Source organism: Electrona antarctica (assembly GCF_951216825.1).
Source record: "Electrona antarctica genome assembly, chromosome: 5".
Lineage (NCBI taxonomy): Eukaryota > Metazoa > Chordata > Actinopteri > Myctophiformes > Myctophidae > Electrona > Electrona antarctica.
In genome coordinates this window covers 13,968,687-13,987,052 of record NC_136810.1, presented here as the reverse complement: position 1 = coordinate 13,987,052, position 18,366 = coordinate 13,968,687, and the positions used below count along the sequence as shown (strand labels likewise).

The 18,366-nt window shown below is 42.3% G+C and overlaps 2 protein-coding genes across 2 annotated transcripts; both read right to left on the bottom strand.

Moving 5' to 3' along the window:
• Positions 1 to 436: 436 nt before the first annotated feature.
• On the bottom strand, positions 437 to 5,620 carry cdkn1bb (cyclin dependent kinase inhibitor 1Bb). The gene is made up of 3 exons (XM_079500559.1): positions 4,688 to 5,620; positions 3,998 to 4,124; positions 437 to 2,608 (listed from the first exon to the last, which is right to left on the bottom strand). The coding sequence occupies exons 1-2, from the start codon at positions 5,235 to 5,237 to the stop codon at positions 4,009 to 4,011; spliced, it is 666 nt and encodes a 221-aa protein (XP_079356685.1). The 5' UTR covers positions 5,238 to 5,620; the 3' UTR covers positions 437 to 2,608; positions 3,998 to 4,008.
• Positions 5,621 to 9,298: 3,678 nt separating this feature from the next.
• Positions 9,299 to 17,307, bottom strand: yars2 (tyrosyl-tRNA synthetase 2, mitochondrial). Its single transcript, XM_079501406.1, has 7 exons — positions 16,872 to 17,307; positions 13,719 to 14,029; positions 13,327 to 13,578; positions 12,552 to 12,719; positions 11,520 to 11,675; positions 10,883 to 11,053; positions 9,299 to 9,878 (listed from the first exon to the last, which is right to left on the bottom strand). The coding sequence occupies exons 1-7, from the start codon at positions 17,118 to 17,120 to the stop codon at positions 9,719 to 9,721; spliced, it is 1,467 nt and encodes a 488-aa protein (XP_079357532.1). The 5' UTR covers positions 17,121 to 17,307; the 3' UTR covers positions 9,299 to 9,718.
• Between the last annotated feature and the right edge of the window lie 1,059 nt (positions 17,308 to 18,366).

Below are 18,366 nucleotides of genomic sequence, written 5' to 3'. Positions count from 1 at the left end.
CATCCCCACGATAAGTCAACTTCAAACAGCACAGACACCCGAATACTACTGGCTGCAACAAGTGGTCTGCTTTCTGCAGTTTGAATGTGATTGGACAGCCCAAACGTCAATCAACAGCCCGCTCAAAAATACTAGCCGACTCATATTGGGAGTGTCACTATTTGAACCACAACGCCTGTGTGGCTGCCCAGCACACTGCACTAAACGGGTTCTGCATCTAGAAAATAACCCCTTTTGAATAGTAAACATAAGGATACAAAGATGGGTTTATTTTGCAGTCTTGCAAAGTTATTGAGATCTTAAAAAATATATAAAAATAAATGTAGGCAAATGTCCCAATGTATAATGTAGGCTATAGAACATAATCTTGCGACTATTGTGTGTGTGTGTTGTAACTAAGACATTGTTGGTACCAAGTGAAAAACACACATTTAGATTTCATTTTCTGTTTTAATTGATTGCAACATATTTTTTAACCACACATTACAAAAATGCACATCAAATATTTTACCAGGCTCAGTTTGCAACCTTATAAAAAAAAAGCCTACCAAAAAATATGCTTTTACAAAATAAGACAATTATAATAATGTAAATGCCACTTTGGATAACCGTAATCAAAAACCCATTTTTATTCTACATACAAAAAAAAAGGTTGACATAAATAAGTTAGTATAATTTCTCAGTGTTTTTACAAAGTTATGTACATAGGTACATTTTTCAAAGATTTTTTACACAAATACACAGGCAACGGTGACTGCTTTTCGAGACAAGCATTTCCTTTCTCTCCCTCTCTGGGTGTACATTGGTCTTTTAACATAACCCATAGAAGTCAGTTAGAAACCTCATATGTCCAAAAACAAAACTATAACTTTTCAGGATTCAATTTCAATAACAGCAAAAGTAGCAGATCGACAATCTCAAATCGTGTCGCTTTGCACCACGTTTTGAACTTGCAGATATGCTACTTTTGTGTGACGCTGTAGTATGATCAAGTAGGGCATTATCGATTCATTTATGAAAAACTAAAAGTTAGAATATGGAGATATGAGATTTCTGCCCGAATGCCCCACAGCAACGATATGCAAATAGTCGGGAGGCTTATGGATGCAACTTTCACATCCTCAGCAGGCTAACAGCAGAAAAAAAAATGAACAAAAACAAAAAGAACAAAACAACTTAAATGAAATTGCTTTCTCTCTAGTTTATCACAAAGGAATACAATGTGAAGTCGATAAGGAGCAAGGTTGTTGCTGCACAGTAAAGTAAAACTCTGTGGTAATGTATGCATTTGTTTGAGGGGTGCAAATGGAACCCAAGGGACCCATAGTAATAGGGGGGTCCATTTTGGTTATATTAGCACCCCTCTCGAGTTAAATTAACATACAGAAGCACATCCGTGAAGCAACCAGAACTGAAGCAACCATGTATTTGGTATTGTAAGGGACATTCACAAATAAAGTTTGAGGCAGCTAGCCCTCCCCCAACCCCCCATCCCCCCTCTCTGTTAGAGGCATTAAGAATTTGCTAAACAATCTGGAGTTAGGGATATTTGGGGGTCATCACGTGTCTCTCTACCTGTGCAATCTGTACGGTCTTTGTCCTTCACTAATACGAGTACCTCACAACAACAACCCAAAGAGGAAATGATCACACAGTCACATGTGGCTGAGGGTAGGGGGAGGGAGAATAAGGATTAATTGGCGGTCACATAATAAATATTGGTAGATTTGAATTAGAACCCCCCCCCCCCCCCTCCCCTCCACCCCCCTTCCAAAAACAGAAATGTATTAACGTTTACTGGTTTGATTCTTCCATATAGGGGGGGGGGGGGGGGGACAAACCTCACATAATAATAAACCCTCACTTCGTGATGACACAATCAACCCCAGAGAAAAATAATAATGATACAAACAGAAATGCGCTACATCTGTACCGTTCTTCACCGCAGAACTACAAGGAAGAAGACCCCATGTAGATATACATTATTGTATAATGTTATGAAAACTGTAAGAGCCATATTTTTTACTTATTTAATGTAACAAAAAAACAGGACTAAGCCAAAGTCACACTGCCTTTCAAAATAATACAAAAACATAATAATATTAATAAAATAATTAAAACAAAAACATGAACAGCATTTTGGAAAACATTTCTCAAACTACACTGCAATTCTTCAAGTCAAATCAAAATTCACACTTTTTTTTCTCTTACATAGAAAGGATTTGTTTTCAAATCAAAAGTTTTTTTTTAATGTGCTACATATGGAGAGAAATAATATATATATAATATATTTATATATATGTACACAGGTAGTAAAAAAAAAAAAAAAAGAAAATGAGCAAAAAAGGAAATCAAACCTAATTGCACACTGCTACATGGACTGCTTTTAGAGGCAGTAACTTTTTGAGTGCCACAACTTTAGTGTTACTATTCAGTGCTTGAACAGCGTCTCCCCCTGGAACCCAGGAAAGTTCTCCCCCTGTTACAGAGGAAAATGTCCCGTTACCGAGGAGAGTGTGATATGTTTCTGTTTGCTGTATAGTTCCTCTTCCAAGTCGGCCAACACTGACGTTTCCCCGAGACTTTGTGGGGAAAACATAATTCGGCTCTGCAAGAGAACAAATAAAAAAAGAAAGGCGTTAATATAGGCAGTCGGTCGGGACAAACGTTTGACTTTTAGACTTCTTTTGATCATGCAATTAAACAGTGGACAAGAATTGATTGAAGCAACTTTTGTATAGTTTTCTCTTCTCACAATAAAAATCCTCAGTTGTCAATATTATCCATTTGTAACTCAGCAAGGGTACGAATGTAATGTTAGGACAACATTTGAACCCTTGCTGAGTTCATTTAACAGTATTTTACTGTGTAGCCTGTAGTGTAGTCTGACTGTCTAATCACACTAATGCCTATATAATACAGTTTGTGGCAGATAGAGCAAACCACCAGAATAGGATGATGTTTGTCAAACTTCAGCAAGAATTTTTCTGTGTATGTGCAACAAGCATACTTTTATTCCTGAACTAAACGTCTTTATTTAACAGGCTTTTTTTTAGGTTGCAAGCAACTGTGGAGCCCTATTCAGTAGAGTAGAAACAGACATATGTGTATGTGCGTGCACTGCAAGAAGACCAGCCCCTCCTGCGTCGCGGGGTTGTGTGTGTGCATGCTAGAGGTCGTGTGTGAGCGAGCGTGCATGCAGAGAGAGAGCTAGTGGCTGGCTGTGTGTGTGCACGCAGGGCAGAGGTTGTGTGTGCGTGCGTGCACACACGCAGCAGAGAGACCAGCCCCTCAGTGGTTGCTGACGTGTTACTATAGTGTTGTTCAGGACTTGTTTACAGTTTCGTCGGAAACTGCAGCCTCGCCGTGGCAGAGCTGAGCAGTGAGCAGCGGTTGTAGTAAAAAAAAAAAAATCGCAATATGAGCACACGCACTCTTTCTTAAGGGGGGTATATTAACTGGTTGGTTAAAAAAAACCGCCTTTGTAAGAATATGCTTAGGAGTCAGAAGCTTTTCAATAGCGCATGCAAATCAACGCGACGGTTTGCAGTAAGAAGAAGGCGAGTCTGACATTTTGTGCAACAAAAACAGAGTAGACTAGTAGGTTTAGCCAGTACTATAAGCACATTCAAGCCTAGCTAATTCAAGCCGTGGCGTGCGTATATTCTGAGTTACTCGCAAAGATCTGTGCAGTAGGCTAGCCTGTGTGTGAATGACTGCCGTCAGGTGGTAAATGAAGCTATATTCCGTACAAATGACATGACGTTCGGCGTTAGACTAAAAACGGGACATAGGCTGTTGATATCCTCAGGCTACTAGCTACTATTTGCGCTTGAAAATTATGTAATGTTATGTGACTGATGTGGAATTGTGTATGGACATTAGTCGTAAACATGTTTTGGGTGATGTAAATACAATAAATAAATACATAACTGCAGTATTTGTATGCATTATTTATTAAACAAAAAATATATAATAAGGGAAAAAAACTTCTTACCTTTCTGATCCTCACGTTTGCCGTTTTGGACTGGACTTTCTGGGCGTTAGTTCCGAAGAAAGTGTCATGTTTGGGCAACGAACTTCATCCGAACTAGTGTGTGATCTTTTAGTTTGGGCAGTAGATTCTGCAATAAAACAAAAAAAGGGTCACGATTAGTCAAAACCAACCGATCTGGACGGTTGTTGTTTTTTAACTCAGTCCTGCGAGTTGCAGATCAACTTCCATGAAATAACATGTTGGATCACAGTCCGTTGATGGAAGACCAACAACACATTCCATTCCACCACTCGATACTCTTATTATGTGGCATACTGTTACAATGTGTCATCTCATCGGCTACTACGTTACAATCAGTCTATGCGTGGTGTGTGTGATTGGCTACTTATGTTACAAAATGTGAGGTTATGTTATAAAATGTGCGATACTATGTTGCAATGCGATTTATGTTATAAAACACAGGCGTGATATTATGTTATAATACTAATGCCTGAATGCCATATTGTTATCGTGTTGCAATGCAATATTGCGTTACAATTTGTGATACTAATTTTGCAAATATGGGATACTGGTATTTTACAATATGTGCGCGGCTTTAAGTGAATCATCTCACTCAACACTTGCATATAAAAATGGACTGCGTTAAAAAAAAAAAAAAAAAACACTCAAGATTCTACGTGTTGTCAGTACCGTGGCAGGCAGGTCTTTTCCTCTGCCCTCCTGTGCACTGCTCACTGCACTCCATGAGACCGTCAGCCCTCTCCGTGGTGGAGCCTCCAGTCCCCTGTCCCACCAGCACCACACAGTTATTATGATTCCCGTTTACATCCACATTGTTATTCCCAGCCGCAGTAGCGGCGGTGCACACAACGACTTGCTGCTTCTTGCCCCCGCCGGCGGCTGCTGCTCCTCCGGCGGCCGCGCCGCAGCCGGAGCCCCGGTGGTGGTGGTGGTTGTTGTGCGTTCGGCTGTAGAAGTCGGGAATGTCCCTGCAGTCCACGATCTCCCAGTCGAAGCGTCCGGTGGCGAGCGGCGCGTGGTTCGCGAAGTCGAAGTTCCACTTGGTGGAGGCGGCCTCCTCCATGCCCTGCAAGTGTCCCTTTAAATCCCTCCTTAACTCTTCGTGATCCACGGAGCCGAACAGGTTCCTGCAAGCGGACGGCTTGGGGTGATCCGACACCCGGGCTGCGTCCGTCCGCTCCAGCGTGGGACTCCCGTTCGAAAGGCGAACGTTGGACATTTTTTTTGTTTTACAAAAAATTCCAGTCCCCCTCCAAGAAATCAAAGATCGTCCGAGAAAACGCACAAAAACAAAACTCAACGCTGCGTATCCTATCCTCTCGTTTCGCTGCGTCTTCGGGCTCCACAACAAGCGTAAAACGACGGATCAACACAAATGCATGCATGCATTTGCACCGCGGCTCCAAATACGAAAAACAGCGGCTTGCAATGAAAGTAGTTCTCCACGGATCATCCAAAAACAAAAGTGCTGCACGAACCCGAAGCCTTCTCTGTCAACTTTCGTCCCGTAGTAGTAAATGAAGAAGGGGGGAGAAATTGCAGACAAACCTTTTTTCAGTACCCAATATGGCGATTGAGAGATGTACTTGGGATTTCAGAGGGAGGCTGACTGGAGGAAAAATGATTGACACAGAAAGCTATTTAACACCAAGAAGGCCACTCATTGGTTAAAGGGCTTAGTGCCCGCCCCGTCTCTTAAGGTGATCTGGTTTCATTGTAGCCAACCATCATTAATGTATCCGGATTGGAATACATTTATATAGAAACACAAGTTATGGTAAAATAAGCAACGTTTTTGTGGCCGTTCTCACATACACAGTACAATCATCAGTGGTTACTTTGTATCAGTTTGTAACTCAGTGAGTGGACAAATGTAAATGAGTTGTCCACTCACCAACACAGGCTACATTGTTGATGGTCACCCATTGTGATTGTGACATGTATAATAGCAAATGTATGATGTATCCGCATCGCAGGTCAAATTATTATCCAACTGGCCTTTCCCCCTTCCTTTTTCATCTGAATAAATAATTGTTCCAACCACCAAGATATGGACAAGTGGAACATAAACACAAAATAAAAAACATACTTTGCTCTCAAAACAAAGTTTGACATAAATGTATGCACAATATTTCAACTGATTTACATACGTATTTCAAGGGTACAGAAAGGGTTTGTTAAAAAATAAATGCCACCTTAAAAGTTGTGACAACTTGTGAATAACACAAGATAACCTCTAAGGTGTGGGCCTTCTACTTGAGTAGATACAGTACACTTGGTCAAAAATATTCAGCTCGGGTGAAAAATTACAATAAATTTACATTTAGTCAAATATATGTCTATCAAGGACTTGGTATTTCCACCCATTGTGTAGAGCAAGCAGACAAGAAGAGAGAGAGAGAGTGGTAAGTCAAGGTCACGTCAATACACCCCACTTTTTACACCCACCCTGGCAGCAGAAATAAAATATATTTTTTATTTTTATATATATATATATATATATATATATATATATATATATATATATATATATATATATAGCCAGCCTCTGGCAGGACTGTGCAAATAAATAAATACCTAAACACTACACCTAAAACCCTGCAACTTTCTCAGATAAACGTCAGAAAGACAATCCCCCCCCCCCCCCATTTCTGCAGAGCAATTAAAATCCTTTATGAAAATACAACCTACAGGATTACATTACTTTATGTTCTTGCCTTCTCTGATGCAATAAGTTTCAAACTTTCCACCTGAGGGAAAACACCACCGGTTTTGAAACAAATGTTGGCTTTTTCTGCCCCTTCAACATCTAGGAAATCCCTTTTCATTACAACTAATCCATTACCTGCTAACCAAAACAATCACATAGTTCCTTTTTAATCCAAGCGATTACTTATCCATATAGCGAGGGTCATAGGCACATACATGCTCCGTCACTGTAGGCACTAGGCAGTGGCACCTTCTGCTCCACCTTAATGACTGGGATAAGACTGCCCCCTAGTGTTCAATTTAATAAGAGCATATAGACAGCGTTTCCCCAAATTTCTCATGTCAAGGATCCCCAGTTTGGAATGCACTAGGCCAGACCCCCATTTGATATTTGATTATTTATTACTTATCTCTGGGACCTCAACCTACACTTAATTTAACTCTGACAGTGTACAAATTGAATTAGGATGGCTGCCTGTTAAATATATTCAATATTACACAGCCGTAGATCACTCTTATGCCCTCCTGTGTCTGCGACTTTGGGTCAGCTATTGTCCTCTAGTTTCATATCCATTTGAAAGTTCTGGCACAGAGTGTATTTATCTACACTTTTTACACAAGCTTCACACATTGCAGGACTGAACGCATGAAAACGTCCACCAGTGAGACTGACAGGTGCTGGGTAATTAATGACACCTGTTGTTGATTGTGTGCACTGTGCAGTGTGCACCATACCCATGTGCTCACTGGAGGACGTTTGTTATGTTAAAGAGTCCTGCAATGAATCTCTTTGGTCCCCGTTGTGTGAAGAGAATGTGGTACGTGTGAAGCTTGTGGAAAAAGTGTCAATATTTCACTATACTCTTCTGCCAGAAGTTTCAAATGGATATGAAAATAATGACAATAAATGACCTCAAGTAGCAGCAATGAATTATTGGTTGAGTACACACTGCGCTACAACTTGCCACAATGCCTCACCAACACAGGAAAGGCTGGCCAACGTTGAAGCCGTGAGACTTAGTGGTAAAAGCTGGAACTGCAGGCGGGCCCCTGCATTTAGCACGAGGAAACCCTGCACAGCTGGAGTTTAACATTGAGCACTTCCACATAAAAATGCGGAAGTAGACCGTTCTTCCGGGTGATTCAAAAGCAAAGACCTGGTTAGCACACTGCTCTGGGCAGCGCACCCCTCACACTTCCGCCTCCCAGTTCTTCTGCCCCTTTTTCCATACGGTTGTCACGTTTTCGTTTTACTTTATACTGATGTAAAGAAGCCTTTTTTTTCTGGTTTTATCCTCGTAGCAGTTTTTGTATGGACCTATTTTCAAATGTCAATCAAGCTTCTTTGTTAAATGTAGGCTATACAATTGTACATATGCGGTAGACTATATTAATGTCTGTAGTTATTAATGCCTGTAGTTATTTGTACATAGCCTACTTTATACACTGGATTCAGCGTTTTACCCAAAGCGATAATTTAAGCATAATAACAATACAATTTGAAAATGTATAGATGTCTCTTAAACAAATGGAAGCCAGTGGCAGGCTTTTTCCAATTGCGGTCCTTTTCATAATTCAGTGTTTTAGGCAAAGCGATGTAGGCTTAATTATTATATTATGCTCATTCCATACCAAAGCGTGCGAGCGAGTGTGTGTGTGATTCTGATCTGTCATCTCTGCGTGTGTTGACACTATACACACACGCAGAAGAACTGGGAGGCAGAGGCGTGGGGGTGCGCTGCCCGGAGCAGTGTGTTAACCAGGTCTTCGCGATTCCAAACGCCACTGAGCAGTCCGCCCTCTATCCTTTATAACTCTATGACCCAGGAGGGCATTGGAGTGATCTATGGCTATATATCTATATATGGTATACATGAAATCAATGTATGTAATATCACAGCCATGGGTTAGGGTTAAAATCGATCCAAATGTTTAAATTGTACACTGTTGTAGTTACTGACCAGCACGGATTTATTTGGTTCCTAAGTAAACTATCCTTCTTAGCTGGGGGACCCCATCCCCATGGAAACCCCTCAAGGACTGCTGGGGTCCCCGGAACCCACTTTGAGAACCACTGGCGTAGAGGTTTTGGTCTGCTGTTGCATTATGGCCTAAAAAACCCCACAGAAAGTAGTACAAAGTGGCAATCCACAACCCTCCCATTTGGTGGAAAGGTGGAAACCTCATATGTCCATAACTGTTACTTTTCACGATTCAAATTCCAAAGTAGCAAAAGTAGCAGATCTACAAACTTGTGGATTTGCTACTTTTGATGCATTTGCGTGACTCTTTAGTAGGGAATGAATTTACGAAAAATCAAAAAAGGTGGAGATCTGCAACGATATTCTTTAATACTATACCTTTTTAGAGGACTGTCACATCTGTATGGCAATCCACAACCCTCCCATTTGGTGGAAAGGTGGAAACCTCATATGTCCATAACTGTTACTTTTCACGATTCAAATTCCAAAGTAGCAAAAGTAGCAGATCTACAAACTTGTGGATTTGCTACTTTTGATGCATTTGCGTGACTCTTTAGTAGGGAATGAATTTACGAAAAATCAAAAAAGGTGGAGATCTGCAACGATATTCTTTAATACTATACCTTTTTAGAGGACTGTCACATCTGTATATCCATACATATATACAACCTCTACAATACAAGTCCCACATTCATCCAGTCATGTCTACTGATGACAGTGTTTCCAATGCATTCTTCAAGGTGCCCACAAAGAGAAGTCCAATGCTTGTTGTGGGTAGAAGGGCGCTGTGCTCAGCAGTAGGACAATATTATTTTAAAAAAGAAACGTTTACGTGGGCACTTCAAAATAGACGTTCAAAGAAATTACTGGAGCACTCAACTGAGTCTGAAACGTATGAAACAGTTTGAGGTTTTGAGGAAGGAGCTTCCGGACGTTTCCAGAGTGTGTTGTCATCATAGGTCCATTACAGGGGGAAAAAACTGTAGCTTGCAGCGTTGATCGGGTCATTTCAGAGCTGAAGCCACTTGATTATGTAAAAGTTCTTCTTGCCCACCCTGAGAAGAGAGAGTCCGTTTGATAGGATGTGGATATTTGGGACCAGCACCTGTTCGGGCTTGTCCGCGCGACTGTGGTTGATCCACACGGCTCCATCTGACACCATGCGATACCTGTCAACACAGAGAAACCACATTATCTCCCTATTTTGGACATGGTCGTTTAAAAACAATTTAAAAAGATTTCCAAAATAGCAGACCTACAAGCTTAACGCGAAGCGTGACGTCGCAACGCAGCTTTGTTGCGACACTTGTAGATCACTACTTAATTATTATTTTATTTATGGAATTTCTTAGCTTTGTTTGTTTGTTCCATCAGTGTTTTCTTTTTCTTTTTTGGTTTTACTCAAGTCGTGATCCATAAATATTGGTCCATGACCCACAAATGGGTCCCGAGTCTCCCGACCCACTGTTTGGGTATCTTTGTTTCTTATTTGATCCAATCACATTTTGTTTTTAAGTGTGCCTGTATGCGCTATATTCCAACACTCATTGGTCAACAAATTACATATACTGTAAAAAGGTAGTTTAAATTATATTTCCTGATTTAAAACAAAAAATTATATATTTGATAGTAATTATTGGTATAGACTTCACTAGAGTATGTTCAATACTCTCCCTGTTTCTCCAGTCAGGAGAAAGAACCCATTTATTAGATTACATTTTATAGTGTTCAGGTTTTAAAAAAAAAAGAAGAAATCCGGTCATTGTTGTTTCATCACTTTTCACTTGTTATCCTGCAACATGAGAACAAACGCTCAAGAAAATGGTTACCATCACAACATAGAGCTATTTTAACACTTATTTTAACAAGAATATATCACTTACAGCACCTTTAACCCATTACGTTTTTCAGAAAACCATGGTTCTCTAAAGTATACAGATATACAAGCTCACTTCCTGCCATGCTGCGAGCTTGTACATCTGCTAATCTTGAAAGTGTTTTTTTTTCCCCAACACAAATCTTCTCTTCTGGGGGTCCTTGGCACAAATACAAAATTAATATGGAGGGATCCACGGCCAAATACAGATTTGCATTTGTAGAATCGGCCTCGGGTCTTAATGGGTCAAGGGCATAGGGAAAGAGGGGTGATTTATTAAGGGGGATGTGTCCCTACCCTCTCGGTCCGTCAGGGATGGCGTTGATGGTGCGGCAGGCGTCCAGCACGGTGGTGCCCGGCTCCAGCAGCGTCTCGTGGAAGGGAGCCTCTCTGAAGAGCTCCCGGAGCTCTGCGTCACTCATCTGCTCCAGAGCCTCCACGCTGCCGTTGTACAGAGCGTTGGTGCATCTGTAGGGAGACAAGAGGGTCCTCAGTTACATTGGGTCTACATCTATACAATTTTCTGTCGCTAAATTAATTGTGATTAATGATTTAATTGCGTTTCTGTCGTTGAACATTGGAGCATTATGAATACAAATTAAAATTGTGTTTGGCTTTTAGGATTTGTAAACAAAAGGCATGACAAAAAACTTTATATAAATAACTAAATAACTATACTTAAAAAATAAACATGAATAGTGAAAATAACAGATCTAGAAGTTAAACTCATTTCCACACATTTTTGACAACATGGAAATGATTACGACGATTCTGAAAATAATTATTGTGACTATCTCAAATAATTGCGATTAGGCGCTTATGTAAAAATTGTGACAGGCCTAGGCTCAGCGACAGATTAGACGAGTCGTCGCTTTGTATCTTTTGTAGCTGCCCGGGTGAACGCAGCATTAGGATAGCTCTACTCCGTGCTGACCTTTTGGCGCTCTCCAGCCCTTCCTTGCCGTGCACCAGCTTGGTGACCTCAGCAGCCAGACGTTTATGGGCCAGACGCTTGGCGGGATCTTCTCTCTGCTGCTCCATCACTCTCTCCACCTCCGCCAGAGGCAGGAAGGTAAACAACTTCAGGTACCTACATAACACATCACAAACGCCATGAGTCAGTGGTTCTCAAACCTTTTTCACCCCCAGGTGTTAAGAGTGCAAAAAGGAACCAAATAAGTGTCTACTGGGTTATATTTGGTTCCTATTAGCTGGCGGTTTCCCCAAACGGCACTCTGAGAATCTCTTGTATATCCACATCACATTAGAAAGTAGACTAAGGTCGCATTCACACCAGCATGCTTTACTGTGACTAAAATGAATCCTGCTGCGCATTGTTGGAAAGTGCGCGTCGTTTGGCAGGTGTGAATCGAATCCTAATGCAAGAACCGCATTCTACTCCGCCAAAAAACGGGGGTTTCACTTCGCTTTAAAACGCAGCAGAGTGCGGATCACCGCAGGTGTGAATGCAATCGCATTAAACATAGGGAGTGAATGTAGGCCTACCATTGTGGGATGATGAAGTTGGTATTTGGCACACAAGAAGGAAGGAGAAGGCATTATTACACAGCGACGTGTAAAGATGTCCCGTGGACACACGTGGTCTAATGAAGAGATAGAAGCCCTTATTGCAATATGGCCAGACCATCATAGGCTTATAGAGCGCCAAAGTCTGACATAACTTTCAGTAGAGGGCGCCAGTACACAGGTTCATGTATTTTTTTTATTTGCATTGAAATCACCATAGGGCGATTTTAGGCCGCTTCATATAAGAACTGTGTTTGAAAGATAAACCGATCATCCCGGCCTTTCTGTCAGGGGGTGCGTCGTTAATGATGTCCATTCATATTTGATACAGCCAGTTTCTGGAGAAAATGGAATTACTTTGGCCGCAAAAGCCTTGAAACTAGTAAACGACATATGAAAGCAATGTCGCTGCTAATATATGTTGTGTATCATCACCTACCCCTCGATGTTGGCATCAGGCTGCCTGAGGAAGAACTGGTAGAATTCAAACGGAGTGGTCCTGTCTCTGTTGAGCCACACAGCGTTGCCTGCAGTCTTTCCTAGCTTGTCCCCGGCAGTGCTGGTCACCAGAGGCAGCGTTAGCCCATACACCTCCTCACCATTCACTCTATAAGAGAGGGGGGATTACTGTCACATTCTGATACATTTTGAAGACCACAATGAGCTAGACTTTATTTTCCACCGATAGGCGTAATTCACTGACGCCGTTTTCCCTTTGTATATAGCTCAGACGTATAGTTCTCAGACGTTTTGGCCATGGACCCTGAAAATATTGTGCCAGGGGGCCCCATACAAGATTTGAGTTAGGTTTTAAAAAACATTTCAAATGTTTCATTTATTTTTCAAGACTTTGTTGAAGATAGCAGATCTATAAGCTTTTAAATTTATATAAAAAAATCAATCAACCACTCAATTAACCACAATATTTTAGTGAAAATAGCTCAAATATAATATGTACAAGCTCACTAAGCTTTGCGACACAGCACATTGTGAGCTCGGATATTTTCTATATCGATGATCAATTATTTATTTTAAATAAACAATCAAATCTATTAGTTCAATTAACTATTCGTCAATATCAGGTGGAAACAAAACTGTTACTTTTCAGGATACATAAAAGGATATACTAATAAAAACAGATCTACAAGCCCGATCAAGTAGGGCATTATTTTATGAAAAAGCACCAAATTGCAACCCCTGCCTAGGACATTTACCTGTGAATGAATTCATGGCCAGACATCAGGTTGCCTAGTTGGTCGGTGCCACCCAGCTGGATTTTACAGCCGTACACCTGGTTGAGGTGGTGGAAGTCATACGCCTGGAAGCACTGGTAGGTGAACTCTGCCAGACTCATCCCGTCGGAGCCCTTCAGCCTGGACTGAACACTGTGTCTGCTGAGCATGGTCCCCATCCTGAAGTGTCTGCCGGCCTCCGACAGGAAGGACACCACGTTCCACTCCTTGTACCTGTGTAGAGGCATGTCACAATTGTGAGAGCAATTTATTTTAGCAGGGCAATATCACAATATTCATCATTTATTTTCAGAAATGGCGTAATTAGCCGTTAGTTGAAAACCACTGCTCTATAGTTAGTTGTATGCTTGTACCAGCTGAGGTTGTTGACCACCGCGACGGTGCCCAGTGTTCTGCTGCTTTCATGGCGGTGGAACAGCAGCTCGTGGTTGATGAAGACCCTCTGGATGCTCTCCCTGATGCTGTCGGTGTTCTCCCGCACCAGCTCCGGGGACAGCCGCTCCCTCTCGCTGCTCTTACCGCTGGGGTCCCCGATCTGGGCTGTGGCCCCGCCCAGCACAGCCAGGACGTGGTGCCCTGCGCTGCGGAAGTGCAGCAGGCCGATGAGGGCCAGCAGGTTGCCCACATGCAGGCTGTCCGCCGTGGGGTCGAAGCCGCAGTACACCTGTATGGATGGGTGGTGGTGGACAAAGTATGTATGCTCAGGTAAATGCTCCAGGATTCAAAAGTACATCGTTGCTGTCGGATAGAAACCTCTTATTCTTGGTGATGTAACTACGGTACGTTTCAAGGTTGGTAAAAGGTCAATAACGGGTCCGAAGGATTTAGAACAGCAGTTGTATTACACATTAGTTAGTAGCACTCAAAGTAGAGAGGATTTACAGAGGATTTAGACCAGCAGTTGTACCCAGGCAGTAGACACTACCGGACACTGTACTTCAAAGTAGCTTTTATATAGGGACTCTATAGACTATAGGGACTCAGTGCAGCAGTCCTACCCAGACAGCAGAGAACTCTAGGACTCAGAGCAGCAGTCGTACCCAGACAGACAGTAGAGAGCTCTAGGACTCAGAGCAGCAGTCGTACCCAGACAGACAGCAGAGAGCTTTGAGCCTCTAGGACTTAGCAGTCGTACCCAGACAGACAGCAGAGAGCTCTAGGACTCAGAGCAGTGGTCGTACCCGCGACCCCGTTTTTACTACCCCGTTTCGCACCAGTGAAGGGTGGGAGGGGCTAGCCCACACCGGGCCGCAGCAGTCAGCACACGCAGAAGTCAAGGCAGACGGCTGTGTTGAACGTGAAGCACAACGGAGCTGCGCTTATGAAACACCACAAATAAAAACTTTGGCGAGAAAGAAGCCCAACGCGAGAATAAAAAACATTCAGTCCAAATGTCCAGTTTGCTAATTTACAACTACTACTACTTGGTGTTGAAACTTTGCATTTCTCGTAAATTTAGCTACCGGTATGTGGGGATTATCAGACGAGGTTGAACCTTACATAGGCTATACTAAATGATAGCCTACTAAATTGGACAATATAAGTAAAATAATATAGCCTTTCCATAATAGTATCCTTTTCTATTTTTCCAAGAAGAATACAGCCAGTAGCATATTTGAATATAACTAAAACATTATAACTCATAACATCAGAGAATGTTTTCATTCCGGATAAAATCATAAAAATGGTCTATGGTCTAATCTAATAATAATAAATGGATGCTCAAATGCAGGAGTTTTCACGACTCATCTAACTGTAAGGTCCGTCACCTTGACCCCCGCCCCTCCCACCCCTCACTGGTGCGAAACGGGGTAGTAAAAACGGGGTCGCGTCGTACCCAGACAGACAGAGAGACTGCAGTCTTACCCAAGTTACCCAGACAGTATTTTAGCATCTTTGTCTCCACCAGGCCGAAGGCATGGGGAGAGAGTATGTTTTGCACTCCGTCCGTCCGTCCGTGTGTGTGTCCGTCCGTGTGTGTCCCCGTCCGTCTGTGAACAGCTAATCTCCGGCACCGTTAACCCGGTCGATGTCAAATTTTGCACACACACTCCCTGGATGCCAACGATGAACCTCTGCCCCAGAATTTCCAGAGCGGCCTGTTATAGCGCCACCAGGAGGCCGCTTTGTGCAAAACAAGTTTTTGGACAGTACACCTACAGATTTTGTCCAAACATCACGCAAATTGGTACACAGTCTCTCTAGAGCTATTCAACGAAACGGGTCTTTCAGATTTCTCAGACTCCATCCTGATTGGCTAAGATTGGCTTCCAAAGTTTGCAGGAGTGCTCAGTTTCAAACAAAATGCTGCAAATCATGGACACATTGTGTGATTTCCGTGAAATTGTGCATGCACTTTCCCACTAGGCCGAGGAAGAAATGCCACGTGAACTTTTCAACTCAGCCTCATGGTGGCGCTATAACTTGCCGAAAAGTGTTTTTACCTCTAACTGCACGGATCTGTGAATAACTTTGTATGCCAACTCCCTAGAGGCCAAGGAAAAACCTTTGCCTGGAATTTTTCACATCTGCTCTTTATAGCGCCACCAGGAGGCCGACATATGTAAAACACATTTTCTAATATTACTCCTTCAGATTTTATCCAAATTTCACGCAAATCAGTACACATGCTCTCCATAGTCATGTGATCAAGACGCGTTTGTTTGATTTCTCATAATCCACCTTCATTGCCTACGATTGGCTTCTAAACCTTTCAGGAGTAGCCTGCTTTGTACCCGTTTTGTACAAATTGCCACAATTACTCAACGCAGCGTCCGATTGCGGTGAAACTGTGCATGCATATTCCCACTAGGCTGAGGAAGAATTTTTCAAATCAGCCTCATGGTGGCGCTACAACAGGCCAAGCCGCGTCACACACACACACACACACACACACACACACACACACACACACACAAAACATCCTCCTGGTGGAGACCTGTGCCCAAAAGGGCACTTTTTCTAGTTTTAATTTGTATTACATCTTAGATTAACTGTTTTATTTACCACAATATATCATATCAGGTTTTTTTGGAAGCGGTGATGCCAGTGGTGAGCGCACCTCGTGGCGTGTTCTGCTTGCGCACAAGTAGGCCACGTGACATTACTTGTGCGCAAGGCGCAAGTTGGCATCTCGACAGAGTGCATTCATTCCTAATTGTAGAAGTTATTATATTGTATTAACATACACTGACACTAGCATACAGATTAGACTAAATTAAATGTTAATCATTAAAAAAAAGAAAAGTTCCGCTTTATGTACAGTACAATTCAGTCTCATTATTATAGTGGGGCTCATTTTATTAAAATAATAATATTAATAATAAAATAATCTAATCTATTTTTTTTCTCCTGGGGGTCCCTGGCACAACATATTTTCAGATGGGGGTCCGAAACAAAATACATATCAATGGGTCCACCGTCCTTGACATGAAAATGCTTCTTCAAAAACCAGTGCAATACTGCAGTAATTAAATAATATGATGTACTGTGTGTTCACCACTGACCGTCTGAGAGCCAGACTCCAACAAGCGGGGCAGATGGTCTTGTCCTGCGTTTTCAGGGAAAGAGTCTTTGATGATGCCTCGTCTGTGCAGAGAGGACAGCAGGCCGCTGCGGACGGCGGCGGAGCAGTGCAGTTTGGATGTGAAATGTAAACAACGAGGACGACATGTTGTGTTCTTCAGGAGGACAAATGATGACGGTCCATGCCGCAATACAGAAGCGCGGCAGCCCTGCACCATGGAGGCCGCCATGTTGGACAGTGTGACAACACACGGTCACACCAGAGGGAGGAGCTGCAGTGCAGCGGTGCTGCTCCAGTTTTAGAGCGCCCTCTATTTCTTGAGAATACTGCTTGCATTGCATCTCATCTCAAGCTTAAATCACTACACTACTCTAATAGGGCTTGACTGGATGCTTGTCACGGTGACGATGCCAGTCAACTGGATGCGTGTCACGATGATGATGCCATGCAGTCGTCTATGGTCTGGAAACTCTTAGCCATGGTTCACATCATGACGCTGACAGTCATGATAGTCATGTTTCAGGGCTAGTTAGCTCTGGTCCATAGCCCTAATGCTGGGCTATGGACCAGAGCTGAGGGCTAGTAAACTCTCTATTATACCTGATACCTGATGTCAAAACTCCACCTCCATCTGTCTCCATATATGGAGCTCGGTCAGCCAGGGTCAAATAAGAGCCTCCCTTCGTTACTATGTTTCCATGAATTGAGTACAATTAAAAGGACCCCAATGGAAACAAGCCATAGGCTTTCTTGGGTTTAAAATACTACGACTCTTGTATGTAGGCCTATGTCAGAATCGATAAAATGCATAGCTACGAGAGTCTAATCTTAGAGAGTTAGTCTATAGTATCGAACTGTACTTTCCTGTTTTTTGAAAACTTCTAATAATGTATTAAAATGTTAAAACGTTTTAAATGTATTTCAAAATTGCAGGTCTACAAGCTCACAAACAATGCCATTTCCTTTTAGGGTATAATATGAACCATTTGGCTTGGGACCCCAACACCCTTCCGTGGGGTCCTGGGAGGGACCCCACTTTGAGAACCACTGCACTGCTCTTGGACTGTCTTCTTTCTTTTCTTTTGTTTATGTAAAAAAGCATCTTTGGGTAGTCTATCTAGAATTCTTTCTAACATAACATTTGACATTGACTATTGTTATCCTTTATATTGGGAATTTTCTTATCGTGAAGACAAATATTTCTTACCCCCTTTGGTTATATAGGCTACTATTTAACTCAAATACCTACTTTATTTATAACTTTAAGAGTCTCCAGGTCTGAGAGTGGCATACAACTCTACACAGTTTGGCTTACAGTACAAAGTGCAAGTTTGCCTAAACACCAGCAGAGGGCAGCCCTGCATCAGTTTCATTGTCAGGGTTGTACCATTGACTTTACATTAGAAATGAGACGGGGTGGTTAATATCATATGTGCTGTAGAACAAGGTTTCCCAGCATTTCAGGCTGCGACCGC